Source organism: Piliocolobus tephrosceles, chromosome 5, assembly GCF_002776525.5.
Source record: "Piliocolobus tephrosceles isolate RC106 chromosome 5, ASM277652v3, whole genome shotgun sequence".
Taxonomy (NCBI): domain Eukaryota; kingdom Metazoa; phylum Chordata; class Mammalia; order Primates; family Cercopithecidae; genus Piliocolobus; species Piliocolobus tephrosceles.
Genome location: NC_045438.1, coordinates 65,922,462 through 65,938,917, shown reverse-complemented (window position 1 = coordinate 65,938,917; position 16,456 = coordinate 65,922,462). Strand labels below are relative to the sequence as shown.

Below are 16,456 nucleotides of genomic sequence, written 5' to 3'. Positions count from 1 at the left end.
AAACCCAACGGACAGCGCAGGTTAGTGTAAGATCTCAGGATTATCAGTGAGGTCACTGTCCCTCTATACCCAGCTGTACCTAACCCTTATACTCTGCTTTCCCAAATGCCAGAGGAAGCAGAGTGGTTTACAGTCCTGCATCTTAAGGATGCCTTTTTCTGCATCCCTATACATCCTGACTCTCAATGCTTGTTTGCCTTTGAAGATCCTTCGAACCCAACGTCTCAACTCACCTGAACTGTTTTACTCCAAGGGTTCAGAGATAGCCCCCATCTATTTGGCCAGGCATTACCCCAAAACTTGAGCCAGTTCTCATACCTGGACACTTATGTCCTTTGGTACATGGATGATTTACTTCTAGCTGCCCATTCAGAAACCTTGTGCCATCAAGCCACCCAAGCGCTCTTAAATTTCCTGGCTACCTGTGGCTACAAGGTTTCCAAACCAAAAGCTCAGCTCTGCTCACAGCAGGTTAAATACTTAGGGCTAAAATTATCCAAAGGCACCAGGGCCCTCAGTGATGAATGTACCCAGCCTATTCTGGCTTATCCTCATCCCAAAACCCTAAGGCAACTAAGAGGATTCCTTGGCATAACAGGTTTCTGCCGAATATGGATTCCCAGGTACGGCGACATAGCCAGACCATTATATACACTAATTAAGGAAATTCAGAAAGCCAATAACCATTTAGTAAGATGGACACCTGCAGCAGAAGCGGCTTTCCAGGCCCTACCCCTAGTCCCAGTGTTTAGCTTGCCAACGGGGTAAGACTTTTCTTTATATGTCACAGAAAAAAACAGGAATAGCTCTAGGAGTCCTTACACAGGTCGATAAGCTTGCAACCCATGGCATACCTGAGTAAGGAAATTGACACAGTGGCAAAGGGTTGGCCTCGTTTAAGGGTAGTGGCGGCAGTAGCAGTCTTAGTATCTGAAGTAGTTAAAATAATACAAGGAAGAGATCTTACTGTGTGGACATCTCATGATGTGAACGGCATACTCACTGCTAAAGGAGACTTGTGGCTGTCAGACAATCATGAGGAAAGTAACTAAAATTGTAAATCCCCGTGGCCCTCCCTTATCATATTTTTCTCTTTATTGTTCTCTTACTCCCTTTCACTCTCACTGCACCCCCTCCATGCCGCTGTACTACAGTAGCTCCCCTTACCAAGAGCTTCTATGGAGAATGTGGCTTCCTGGAAATATTAATGCCCCATCGTATAGGAGTTTATCTAAGGGAAACCCCACCTTCACTGCCCACACCCATATGCCCCGCAACTGCTATGCCTCTGCCACTCCTTGCATGCATGCAAATACTCATTATTGGACAGGGAAAATGATTAATCCTAGTTGTCCTGGGGGCTTGGGGCCACTGTCTGTTGGACTTACCTCACCCATACCAGTATGTCTGATGGGGGTGGAGTTCAAGATCAGGCAAGAGAAAAACATGTAAAGGAAGTAATCTCCCAACTGACCTGAGTACACAGTACCCCAACCCCTACAAAGGACTAGATCTCTCAAAACAACATGAAACCCTCCGTACCCATACTCGCCTGGTAATACCACCCTCACTGGGCTCGATGAGGTCTCGCACCAAAACCCTACTAACTGTTGGATGTGCCTCCCCCTGCACTTCAGGCCTACATTTCAATTCCTGTACCTCAACAATGGAACAACTTCAGGACAGAAATAAACACCACTTCCGTTTTAGTAGGACCTCTTGTTTCCAATCTGGAAATAAACCATACCTCAAACCTCACCTGTGTAAAACTTAGCAATACTATAGACACAACCAACTCCCAATGCATCAGGTGGGTAATTCCTCCCACACAAATGGTCTGCCTACCCTCAGGAATATTTTTTGTCTGTGATACCTTAGCCTATTGTTGTTTGAATGGCTCTTCAGAATCTATGTGCTTCACCTCATTCTTAGTGCCCCCTATAACCACTTACACTGAACAAGATTTATACAATTATGTCGTACCTAAGCCCCGCAACGAAAGAGTACCCATTCTTCTTTTTGTTATCGGAGCAGGAGTGCTAGGTGGACTAAGTACTGGCACTGGTGGTATCACAACCTCTACTCAGTTCTACTACAAACCATCTCAAGAACTAAATGGTGACACGGAACAAGTCGCCGACTCCCTGGTCAACCTTGCAAGATCAACTTAACTTCCTAGCAGCAGTAGTCCTTCAAAATTGAAGAGCTTCAGACTTGCTAACCTCTGAAAGAGGGGGAACTTGTTTATTTTTAGGGGGAGAATGCTGTTATTATGTTAATCAATCCGGAATCGGTTTAAATTCGAGATTGAATACAACATAGAGCAGAGGAACTTCAAAACACCAGACCCTGGGGCCTCCTGAGCCAGTGGATGCCCTGGATTCTCCCCTTCGTAGGACGTCTAGCAGTTATAATATTGTTACTCCTCTTTGGACCCTGTATCTTTAACCTCCTTGCTAAGTTTGTCTCTTCCAGAATCGAAGCTATAAAACTACAAATGTTCTTCAAATGGAGCCCCAGATGCAGTCCATGACTAAGATCTACCGTGGAGCCCTGGAACGGCCTGCTAGTTCATGCTCTGATGTTGATGACATTAAAGGCACCCCTCCTGAGAAAATCTCAACTGCATGACCCCTACTATGCCCCAATTCAGCAGGAAGCAGTTAGAGCGGTCGTCGGCCAACCTCCCCAACAGCACTTGGGTTTTCCTGTTGAGAGGGGGGACTGAGAGACAGGACTAGCTGGATTTCCTAGGTCGACTAAGAATCCCTAAGCCTAGCTGGAAAGGTGACTGCACCCACCTTTAAACACTGGGCTTGCAACTTAGCTCACACCGGACCAATCAGGTAGTAAAGAGAGCTCACTAAAATGCTAATTAGGCAAAAAGAGGAGGTAAAGAAATAGCCAATCATCTATCGCCTGAGAGCACAGCAGGAGGGACAATGATCGGGATATAAACTCAGGCATTAGAGCCAGTAACGGCTACCTTCTTTGGGTCCCCTCCCTTTGTATGGGAGCTCTGTTTTCACTCTAATAAATCTTGCAACTGCAAAAAGAAAAAAAAAAAAAGTTTCATTGAAGAATAAATTAATACAATAAAATGAATACATTTTAAGTGTTACAGTTTCAAGAGGACCCCTTCAACATGATATTGGACATTTCCATCATGCCCTAAATCTCCTTCTTGTCCCTTACTGGTTGGGTCCACCTCTACTCCACCCTCCTGATCTGGCCCAGACCTGGGCCTCAGAAGAATCATTTTTTTGTCACTACATATTAGCTTTGTCTGTTCTCGAACTTCTTAAAAACAGAACCATAGAGTATATTCTCTTTGTATTGGCTCTTTTTATTCAATGTAAAACATTGTTCTGCAACATTTATCCATATTGTTGCATGTATCGTTCCCTTTAATCCTGAATAGTATGCCGTTTTAGGAATATAATGCAATTGTTTATTCATGTACCTGCTGACAGACATCTGAGCTATTATGATGGATATTATGAATAATTCTGCTATGAAAACTTGTGTACAATGTTCTCTCGGACATATATTTTCATTTTTCTTGAGTGGAGCTGTTGGAACTGTTGGATCAGAAAGTATATGTTTAATTTTAAAAGAAACTGGTAAACTCTTGTCTAAAGTGATTTCTACCATTTTACACTCCTACTAATAATGTATGAGAGTTACATTTGCTCCATAGCCTTTTTACTACTTTGTTAATCTTTTTAGTACTGTCAACCTTTTTAATTTATCCAATCTAGGGAATGTGAAGCAGTATCTCACTGTTATTTTCATTTTCCTGATGAGTAACAATATTGTGTATCTTTTCATGTGCTTATTAGCCATTCCTACATCTTTTGTGAAATAGTTAACTGAAATTTGTAACTAAAGGTGCTTTCCTGAACTTCAGGTAGTAAGCCTATTCCCCTCAAGTGAATAAACTACAATCTTGGAATGAAAAATTAAACACAGTGGGGACATTTTTTGTATAAGTTGCTTTACTCTGTGTATGTCTGGTTTGCTTAGTCTGTTTCCCCATGAAAGCAAACACAGTGCTTATTTCACTAATGAGTATCACAAGAATAGAATTGTGCTTACACAAAGCATGAATTCAATTAATATGTTATGTATGCATGCACATACATGTACATGCATGTACATCTACACACACATATAAACATATATTAATTTTTTGACCCACAAATCTAAGAAAACTAATTCTTGAGCCTTTGAAGAATTCTCAAATTATTAACATATCTTTATGTTCCACTCCACATCCACTGTACCTGAGATAGTCCTACTGTTCTACTTTAGTAAATCAGGCAAATTTAATTTTTTAAATAATTAAGATTACAACTATTTTAAAACATAATTTGAAAGTTAACAATGAAATACATTACATAAAAAGAAAATTTTAAATAAAAGCAAAACTAAATCCAATAAAAGCAAAGAAAGCTGGGCTCTATTTCTTTAATCCTTTAAAATTCAAATCACACAATGCTCCACTGAAATCTTCATTAACTGAACCAACCCATGCCCATGAAATATCTCATATGCAACTGCTAAAACCTCAATAAACATATTCATCTTCTTGCAAAAAAGGTATTTCTTTATAATATGCACATGCAGCATATACTATTTTGAAGCAGATTTGTATTTTAGTCCTTGGTCTACTGCTTATTGGCTGGCTGTCCTTTGTCTGGTCATCGACCTCCAACTTAAAAAATAATACTTGTCTTGTCTACCCCACAGAAGTGTTATAAAAGTCAAACAAGGTAGTATAAAGGTATTTTACAAGATATACAGTGCTATAATACAGATTTTAAAAATTACTCTACATCCCATAATACTGTTATACAACTTTAGAGCAATAGTAGAAAATAACAATTATTGCCTAACTGAAAATCCTGTCCAGAATTCCACAAAAAGAATGTATGGTATGAACATTACAGTACATCATATTATGAGCCCTTATATAGTTGGTTAGCATTTCTTTAGTTTGTTCATATAGTTTATATATTTATGCAGTCCCTATTTTGTCAGAGGCATTGTGAGGAGCATAAAGACATAAGCACAGTACAGAGCCTTAGCTTGTCTACATTTACTAAAGAAGACTTCTCCTTGGGTATTTAACCAATATTTAAAGTATTCTGGGAAGAAATGACATTAACTTCATATACTGACCTTAGATTACTATCATTACAAAAAGATGCATGAGTGATCTGTCTTTAACATACCAGTATTTATCTTCTTATAACTTTTGCCTTTACTTGAATCAGAAGTGAAGTCCTTTTAAGCACTAAGCATCTATTCCATACTTTGTCTTTACATATGAGATACAAATCATATTTTTAAAAATTTTATTTATTTTTGTTTTTTATTTTTGTGACACGGAGTCTTGCTCTGTAATCCAGGCTGCAGTGCAGTGGCGTGATCTTGGCTTACCACAACCTCCACCTCCACCTCCCAGGTTCAAGTGAACAAATCATACTTTTAAGCACAGATTCTCAACATGTATCTTACTTAGCATGCTACTGCCATAACTAGGGCGTGATTAAGTATTAAAGATAGCTTACCCCAAATATTACTATAATATAAATCTCTAAATGAAAAAGAACATATTAACAACTATACTTGGATGGGATTCTGGGAGCTAATCCATCCCTCTTTCCCCTTTCCTCCAAATTCCATCTCCTATTAACACACCAGCTCTCCTGAGCTAAGCAGCTGCTGAGGTTGGGGAAGGGCGTACATGGAGAAAGCTAGAACCTCTGCAATGTTTTCTTCCCTGGGAGGAACTAGCAGCCATATGAAAAGAAAAAGCTGAATGAAAGGCTGAATCCTTTCTATTCCTGAGGCAGATAGATAGAAGACCAGGGAACAAAGAGACTTCTACCACGAGCCCTGCCAGATATTGATACCTTTGATACTGAGAAAGTATCTGGAATATGAAATACAAATGCTAAATAAGTATCTTTGAAATAGGGGGAAACAATAAAGGCTCTTGATGAGTAAAATGGGTAGTATTTTTTAATAACCTGATAATGAGTTTCAGGAAAAGGGAAGGTCAATGTTATGGAATGAAAACACAGAAGTACCATATTTAAAAGGATAAAAAAAAGTGGTGGGGAGGGATCCAGTAACTTCATCAAACTAGCAAATGATTTAGTATCATTTCTAATTAAAAACTCAAGAAGGAAATCACTTAGATCTGATAAAGACTAGGTGATAATTCTAACTGATGAAACACGTAAACCGTATCAATTAATACCAGAAAACAAACACAGAAAAGTCTACTAGAACCATCATTATTCAGTACAGTCTTGGTAATGCAATACTATAAGAGCAATGCAATAAAGGAAAAAAAAGTTCGTAAAAACACAGTAGGATTTTTCTTTGTTTTTCCAATGCCATAAATAACTGGAAATGGAAACAAAATAAAGAAAAACAAAATCTACACAACACCTGGAAATAAATTAAAAAGAAAAATGGTCTATTTGAAGAAAACCTTAAAATCTATGCAGAACATAAAACAAAATCTTAATAAAAAGAAATATCATGTTCTTGTCTGGGAAGACTTTATACTATAAGAAAGTGAATTATACCAAAATTTAAATCAAAATTTAATGTATTTCCACCTCTAATCAGACAGGACACTATGGGGAACTGAATAAGTGATTTTTAAAAGTCATGGAAAATTAATGACTGAGAATAACCATGAAAAGTATGAAAAAAGGAGAAGGAATGAATTGCTCCAACAGATATCAGAATGCTAAAATTAAATAAAATATTACTGGCATAAGAAAATACATATACTGATGGAATGAATAAAGAATCTAGAATTAGATTCCAGTAGTCAAACTACTTTACTATAAAGCAGGGGTGGCATATTCTTCCAGAGGGAAAAGGACAGCTTAGATCACGAGTCAGTAAACTATGGCCCACTGGCCAAATTGTGGCCTCTGCCTATTTTTGCAAATAAAGTTTTACTGGGACAAATCCAAGCCTATCATTTGCAAATTGTCTATAAATATTTTCATGTTACAGAATCACACAGTTTCAACAGAGACCATCTTGTCTACAAAGCTGAAAATATCTACTATCTGGCCCTTGAAGAAAGTTTGCCAACCCTTAGTTTATATAATAAATGATCAGCTGTCTTGTAGACACCTATCTCACACAATACATTGTGGGAAAGAACCTTTTTTTGTTGAGATGGGGTCTTGCTCTGTTGACCAAGTTGGAGTGTAGTGGCATGATCATGGCTCACTGCAGCCTCAACCTCCCAGGTTCAAGTAATGCTCCCACCACAGAATCCTGAATAGCTGGGACTACAGGTGTGTGCCACCATGCCTGGCTAAGGGGCCTTTTTAACAAAGAAAGAAATCCACATACTTCTAAGAAAAAGAAGGGTATATTTGATATATAAAGATTTATTTTTACATAAAGATACCATAAAAATCAAGATGAATTATAGTTACGATATTTTGCAACGTGTTTGACAGTAAAAACGTAATATATATAAAAATTATTTTATAAAACAAAAAGGTAACAAGAAGAAAAAATAGGCAAAACAAAATAGAACGCAATTTATAGAAAACCAAGTCCAAATGGTCAACAAAGATAAACAGATTTATAAACTTACTAAGTGTGAGAGAATTATTAGTTGAAGTAAAAATCTCTTTCTATACCCACAATATTACTAAAAATCAGAGTTATAGTGCCCTATTGCTGGTGGAGATGTAAGGGGAGAAGCATGCTCTCATATACTGTCGGTGAAAATTTAAACTAACATATTTTTGAAAAGTAAGCTGGCAATTGTTTTTTAAATCTCTACCTTTTGATGTAAAAACTCATTCTTGGGTATCTATTCCATACCTAAAAAAAATACATATATAATGCCATTTACTGTAGTACTGTTTATAACGATAAAAACTAGAAAAAAAAACTTGACAGTGAACACTGAACACATTACAGTGCATCTACAGACTAAACATAATGCAGCCATTAAAAAAGAATAAATTAGGCTGGGTGCGGTGGCTCATGCCTGTAATCCCAGCACTTCGGGAGACCAAAGCAGGCAGATCACTTGAGGCCAGGAGTTTGAGACCAGCCTGGCCAACATGGCAAAACCCTGGTTCTACTAAAAATACGAAAATTAGTCGGGCATATTGGTGGACACCTGTAGTCCGAACTACTCAGGAGGCTGAGGCAGGAGAATCACTTAAACCCGGGAGGCAGAGGTTGCAGTGAGCCAAGATCATGCCACTGCACTCCAACCCAGGTGACAGAACGAGACTCTGTCTCAAAAAAAAAGAACAAATTAAACCCTACAACTCATCAACAAAAATACCCAAACCCAATTCAAAAATGGGCAAAGGACTTGAATAGACATTTCTCCAAGGATGATAAACAAGCACATGAAAAGATGCTGAGCACTATTCATTAGTGATTACACCCCACATGCATTAGGGTAGCTAGTATGAAAAACAGAAAATAATAAATATTGGTGAAAATGTGAAAAACTGAAACCCTTGTGCACTGTTGGTGGGGATGTAAAGTGGTACAGCTACTATGGAAAAACAGTATGGCCGTTCCTCAAGAAAATAAAAATACAATTATCTTATGATAGGAATATCCACTTCTGGGTAAATACCCCAAAGAACTGAAAACAGGGTGTACATCCATTTCAACATTTACATGTCAACTCAACCCACGATACCCAGATATCTGTTCAAATATTCTTCTGGATGCATGTGTGTGTGTGTGTGTGTGTGTGTGTGTGTGTGTGTTTTGGCTGAGGTTAACATTTAAATTGGTGGATTCTGAGTAAAGCAGATTACCGTCCACAATGTAGGTGAGCTTCATCTATTCAGCTGAAGGTCTTACAGAAAGAGACTTACCTCCCTTGAGCAAGAAATTCAGCCAACAGACTGCCTTTGGACTCAACTGCAACTCTTCCTTGAGTTGACAGCCCACCCGATCATCCTGGCTTGGTGAGTCCAGGGTGTGATGGGGTAGGCTGTAGACTCAAGGAAGAGCTGCCAAAACCAGGTAAGCCAATTCATTAAAATAAATCTCTCTCTAGACAACACACACGCTACCACCACCACCACCACCACCACGATGGTTCTGTTTCTCTGGAGAATGCTAATATACCTCTGTTCAAGGCAGCATTATTCACAATAGCCCAAAGGTGGAAGCAACTCCAGCAGACGAATGGATAAGCAAAATGTGGTATGTATATACAATGGAATATTATTAAGCCTTTAAAAAGAGGAAATTACACACATACACACACACATATATATTTATAGAAGACAAGGTTTCACCATGTTGTCCAGGCTGGTCTCGAACTTGTGGGCTCAAGCAAACCACCTGCCTCAGTCTTCCAAAGTGCTGAGATTACATGTGCGAGCCACCACACCCAGCCAAAAAAAGGACATTCTGACATATAATACAATATAGATAAACAATGAGGACATCATGCTATGTGAAATAAGCCTGTCACAAAAAGGCAATCAGTGTATGATTCCTCTTGTATGAGGTACCTATGGAAGTCAAATCCATAAAGTAGAATGGGGAAACAGAGAGTTGTTTAATGGGTATAGAGTTTGTTTTGCAAGAAGAAAAGGGTTTTGGAGAATGAATGTACAACAATGTGAACATAATTAACACTACTGAAATGGTTAAGATTATAAATTTTATGTTATATTTATTTTACCATGATTAAGAACTAAAACAAAACATTAAGGAAAAACACTATAAATAACAACAACAACAACAAAAAACACCTTAAGCAACTTACATTCAGCTGGGAAACAGAATATGTATATTCTATTATGCTAGAGATATATCTGCAGTTCAAAATGTATTATAAATTATGTTGTGTATCTTTTTGAAATGACTGAAAAACTAAATTAAAAGCAATAATATTCAGTTCACTAACCGGTAAGTCCTTCTTTCATGGTTCCTGACTTTTTTGTAAGATGTTATCGCAAGATACCTACTAAAATGGAAAACAACTGAAAAACCAGAATATAATTTCTTACCAACATCGCTAAAACCCTGGAGGGGAGGAATCCTAACAAACATGGCCATAATTTGCCACCTATTTCTATTGTCCTCACTTTTCAAAATCCATAAATCAACATTTCTGGAAACAAAACAGAGTCTAAAATTTGGCTCCTTCTTCAGTTTAGAAGGTACCAAGTTAATCCCTGACATCCTAGTTTCCATTTTCAAAAATGTACTTTTTCTCCCCCTAAACTGGTAAGTATCTAGATTCTTAAATATTTTTAGCACATGACATAGAAGTTAAATAGATTTGCTTAACCAAAATAGCTAGCAAACCTCCCAAAAGAATTAAAATATTAATGGCGCTTTAATGATACAAATGAACAACTTTTCACTGAAATAATCTATGGGAAAGGAAGCAGAATTCTGGGGATTATGAAGTAAACAAAACGAAGTTCAAATTCTACTTTATTTTACTTTTCTATAACTAATGAACAGCTTCTTCCAAAGACAAGTGGGAAATACAAAAACTAGCCGGGCATGGCACATGCCTGTAGTCCCAGTTACTTGGAAGGCTGAAGTGGGTGGATCGCTTGAGCCAGGAAGGCAGAGGCTGTAGTGAGCTGAGATCACATCATTGCACTCAAGCCTGGGTGACAGAGCAAGACCCTCTCTGGAAAAAAATAAAATTAAAAAAAAAAAAAAAAAAACATAGGCTGGGCGCAGTGGCTCACGCTTGTAATTCCAGCACTTTGGGAGGGTGAGGCAGGTGGCTCACCTGAGCTCAGGAGTTCGACCAGCTGGGCAACATGGTGAAACCCCATCTCTACTAAAAATACAAAAATTAGCCGGGTGTGGTGGTGGACGCTTGTAATCCTAGCTACTCGGGAGGCTAAGGCAGGATAATCGCTTGAACCTGGGAGGTGGAGGTTTCAGTGAGCCAAGACTGCACCATTGCACTCCAGCCTGGGCGACAGAGCAAGATTTCATCTCAAAATCAATCAATCAATCAATCAATCAATAAAATATATAAAAAATAAAGACAAGTAGGAACCACGCTTTTTTTCTTTCTTTCTCTCTTTTATTTTTTTTAGATAGGGTATCTTTCTGTTGCCCAGGCTGGAGTGCAGTGGCATGATCAAGGCTCACTGCAACCTTGACCTCTCAAACACAAGTGATTCACCCACCTCAGCCTCTCAAGTGGCTGGGACTACAGGTGCATACCATTCCATCCGGCTCATTAAAAAAAATTTTTTTCGGCCAGGCGCGGTGGCTCAAGCCTGTAATCCCAGCACTTTGGAAGGCCGAGATGGGTGGATCACGAGGTCAGGAGATCGAGACCATCCTGGCTAACACGTTGAAACCCCCGTCTCTACTAAAAAAAATACAAAAAACTAGTCAGGCGACGTGGCAGGCGCCTGTAGTCCCAGCTACTCGGGAGGCTGAGGCAGGAGAATGGCGTGAACCCGGGAGGCGGAGCTTGCAGTGAGCTGAGATCCGGCCACTGCACTCCAGCCTGGGCAACAGAGCCAGACTCCGTCTCAAAAAAAAAAAATTTTTTTTCTAGAGTTAGGGTCTCACTGTGTTGTATCCAGGCTGGTCTCATTTTAACTTTATAGGAAAACAAGATTGTTTATCAGCTTCTCGTTTTTTTAAAACTAAAAATAACATTGCTAGGTTGTTTCTATGAAGATTCTCTAAATTTATTTATAACCTTAAGAATAACATGTAGAACAAAGTAGGAGACTGAATGATCTTTGTTGAATAAATATGAATGGATATTCAGATAATTCAAAATCTCTTAGGATCTCCCATTCTTTATAGGATACAGAGAAAACTCGTTAATATGGTCTTTTACCTTTGCAGCCTTATCCCAACTCTGTGCTCAAGACAAACAGGTTGTCCTCATACTTACAACGTCCCTTTGCCTACAAAGCTCTTCTCATGACTCTTTGCCTACCTTAAGTTCATCTTTCCTATCTGTCAAATCTCTGGGGATGCAACATTTCCTCAAGGCAGCCTTCTCTCCTCCCAAACTAGAACAAATTCTTCCTGGGGCATTAGGCTTTTATTGCACTGTATGTCTCTTCTTCACAGCAATCACAGTTCCAATGTTATATTTGTAGTCTTAGTTGATTTGTTTCTTTCCACCTTTAGACTATAACCTTTCTAAGGGGTGATACATAATATCGATCATCAGTTGTATCCCTTGTGCATAGCATAGGGCATGGCAGGCAAATATGTGTGTAAATAAACTTGCTGAATGAATCAATGAGACACACTTTTCGTACCCAAAGTATAACGGCAGGATAACATTTATCAATCTATTGCTTCTTGAAAAACAGATATGATGTGCCCAATTTTCATTTTACATCTCAAATACCAATGCCTAAGGACTTCACAGTCATTTAACAAATATTTTTCACAAATGCCTTCATTAATCACCACCTGTTTACAAGTGCTAAATAACATTTTGGTTACATTCTGTAACATCTTCTGCCGTTAATGTCATCTCTAGAATACTGGCTAATATGACGCACCTGGACTTCAGGAACACAAACCTGAAACTCACACACCAAACTAAACTGTTATGTAAATGACAGAAATGACACATTTTGGTCTGCAACATTTCTAGACGGCTTTTGGACCAATTTAACTTTTACCACTAAAATTCTGTCACCTGACTATAGTCATTTTGAGCTCATGATAAATGAATTACAGATGAAAACATACAGTTTGATGACAATCTTTACAAAAGTCAATCTTCAAAGAATACCACCAGTCACAGGTATTCTAGGCTCCTATCAACTTATTTGGTCCGGGCAGACTTCACTTTTTGTGATAATTATGTTCTGAAAATTCTATAAACTTAATTATTATAAACAAGTCATACTCTGCACATAAATCAGGCCTGGGTCTGGATTCTAGTTCTTCCATTTTTCATTTATTCACTGAGGCAAGTGACTTAAAATTCCTGAGCCTCAGTTTTCTCATATGTAAAATCAGTTAATGATTCCTATATCCTAAGATGCTTTTGAGGCTTCAACAAGATAAAACGGGCCTCACTCAAGCATGCTCAGTACTCTGCCTCTCTCTTCTCTGGTTATACAGAAATTCTATTAGGATTCTGAAAAGTAAAATAAATATTTCAGTAAAAATCAGCCCTTTATTTATTAATAAATCTGGATTTTCAGATTTTCCTTACATTTACTTAGTAACTTAAGAGCTCAAATATTATAGAGATTTGTATCTAGTATGTTAAAGAACTGAAAGGTGGAAATTGATCAAAATGCTGCACAAATAAAAGCTACATGTAACAAACAGACTATCACAACCATACAAACTAATCAGACATAAAGAAGTCAGCAACAGAAATCTGATGTTGCCTTTAGATGACACAATTAGGCAAACAAAAAGTAGAGTTCCATCCTCCTTCGGTCAAGGCCATGGTTGAAGACTGAATACCAAATAGGGAAATACGAAAAGCCAGGAAATGGCAAATTAGCAAAAACTAGGACCCCTTAATTTTTGTATTCATTTCATATCTCATTTCTAAAACTTTAATTAAAGTCAAATAAAAACCAAAATGGAACTGGGATAAAGGAAAGTTATGTAGGTCAAATGAGAACCTATATTGTCCTTAGGCTCTTTGTCACTTTCTGTTTAAGGAAAAACTGCCCAAGTGCCTTGACACATTAAAGATCAAGCAGGAGGTTCTGCCCTAAGAGAGTCCCCATCTGGCAGCCAGGTTTCGTCAAGCAAATTTTGAGAATTCTCTACCTTCCTACCTTCTATCTAATTATAGCACTTTATAAAAACCATTCTCTCTTTCTCTGTCTCTCTCTCACACACACACACACTCTTTCTCTCTCCCTCTCTCTCTGAAACTTATCCGTATTATAATAACACAACACTAGGTATGGATTTATCTGACAATTTTCCCCTAAAACAGAATAAATTCAAAATGGAAAAACTTTCCTCTGTACACCTGCACTATATTCTGACAATAATAATTCCTAAATTAAGTATAATACACTTTCCCTACAGGAGTTTAAAGAGGTTACAGTAAAGAATCTCTTGTATAAATATATGTGCCAGAACTTGACCTAAATAAGTGCTGAGAGGTATAAATCTCAAAAGTTTCGGGACTCTTTGAGAAATGTCTTCAGAGTCTGTGATATATTTTATTCAACTAAATTGTACAATTAAGATATTTTGCTAGGCTGTGGGAATGCCTTATGGCATGTTACTGTGGAGCTCGTGGTAAAATACAAAGAATATAAATAATTAAAATAAAATTGACAAATTATAAATGATTCAATAAATTAGAAATTCAAATGCCAAGCACTTTTCTAGACGTTGGACACAAAGCATGAACCTAACAATAACCCCGCCTTCATGAAAAATATGGACTACTTGAAAATTATACCTGCAACACTAAATAAATATTCTTCATTCTTCCAGTATATTGAGATGTTTATTTGCAATCAGACAATCTGTTTTCCTCTTTGAACCCATAGTTATGTGATGGCTCTATAAAAGATTTTAAAATAACTATAGAAGTAATTATTAGTAAAGATTGTGGGATACCGAAAACGGCTACAAAGAAAGTTATGAAAAACCTCTGAATTTGAATGGAAGTCCTACCAGATTAGAGTCTATGTCTGTGACATTATGCTTCTAATTCTTGTTCTTAAATGCTTTTCTCATGATAGTATGAAACTTACTTCCTGGAATGCCATTGATTAAAAAATTTAATATTTACTAAATGCCAATATTTATGCCAGCACTTTTAAAGTACAGAAACGTGGAGTTTCTTTACCTTATGCAAATATGCTGTGAGAAAGACTTCAGAGCCTATTGCCTACTTTGTGGTACAAGACTGAAGATTCATCATCCAAAACAGACAGACAGTAAATTCTTGTGATTTGCAGTAGTTCTGTTTTATAAGGGTACCACAAACATTGAAATCATCGCTCCTGGGGGAATACGTTTCCGTGAGCCCTTGGTCACAAGATGTTCATCAACTGATCAATACATAACCTTGTTCTATGTGTGCTTCTGTTTAAAAAGAGCACTTCAGTGCTACATTTGGAGTCTGTTTTAAACAGCAAAATCACTAACAAAAAGCACAAAAATGTAAAAGCATGGCACTACATACACTGTGAAAAGAAGGCTTGTTTATGACAGCTGAGACAAGAAGGCAGCACCTCGCTTTGATCAACCTCAGCTGGGAAATGAGCATCAGGTGAATCAATTGTTCACCACTCTGAATGACCATAAAAGTGCTCCAAGTACTGACTTTGGGGTTACACATAAATTTTAGCAAGTATGTGAATCTGCCAATATGAAATCTACAAATAACGAGCACCAACTGCATATGAGTCAAATATTTCAGTGCAGTATCTGACTTGATTGCCACTGAAAGACACAGTTTGGAAAACCCCTAATAAATACGGTTTAGTTACTATGCAGACAAAGAGTTCTGGACTAGAGTGTTTCAAGTAAGATGTCTGAGGCTTTCATAAACAGATGTTTTTTAAAATGTTATTTCCTACCTGATATATTCTAAAGGGGATATAACGAAATCCATTTTCTTCGGCAGGATATTCCATGAGTTTCCGATTGATGGCCCAAAACTGGTCAAATCTGTCTGTAATGATATAATTATTTGTTATTATGAACAACATAATAATGGAAAAAATGAACAACATTATAATGGAATACCTCACATGAAGAGATGAAAGTTTTAAATATCCCTCTAGAAGTTGCTGAAAGGACATCACTTACATATTTTTTCTTATTTTTATTAAACTTATCTTTCTATAACTAAACATAAAGCAAATATAAAATTAATTTTTTTCTACATTATTGCATCCTCTCCCTAGATATTCACACAGCCATTTTTTTCTCATAAGAAAAACCATAAACATATAAACACACGACTACTTGTGTTATCAAGGCAAAAATCACACCAGGTAGAAGATAGATGTCTTGACTCTCCTGGTACTACTTCTGATTGCTGAGCTACAAAGGTACAGCTTCAAGTAGCCTAAATGTTAACTAGAAGTTGTGTAAAGAAATAAAGTCACTGAGTGCGGTGGCTCATGTCTGTAATCTTAGTACTTTGGGAGGCCGAGGCGGGCAGATCACCTGAGATCAGGAGTTCGCGACCAGCCTGACCAACATGGAGAAACCCTGTCTCCACTAAAAATACAAAATTAGCCAGGCATGGTGGTGCATGCCTATATTCCCAGCTACTCGGGAGGCTGAGGCAAGAGAATTGCTTGAACCTGGGAGGCTGAGGTTGCGGTGAGCCGAGATCATGCCACTGCACTCCAGACTGCGCAACAAGAGAGAAATTCTGTCTCAAAAAAATAAAAATAAAGTCAAAATACTGAACACAGTAAACATTAAATACCAAAGATATATATATATA

At 37.7% G+C, this 16,456-nt stretch overlaps 1 protein-coding gene across 4 annotated transcripts in view; it reads right to left on the bottom strand.

The window, feature by feature from the left end:
- Window positions 1-16,456, bottom strand: part of ATG5 (autophagy related 5) — a 137,905-nt gene that overhangs the window by 48,972 nt on the left and 72,477 nt on the right. For 3 of the 4 annotated variants that reach the window (XM_023205929.2, XM_023205931.2, XM_023205930.3), the window contains one exon: window positions 15,576-15,670. In XM_023205929.2, coding sequence (XP_023061697.1) covers window positions 15,576-15,670 — 95 coding nt within the window. The remainder of the gene's footprint in view (window positions 1-15,575; window positions 15,671-16,456) is intronic. The other variant, XM_026454412.2, reaches the window with a different exon arrangement.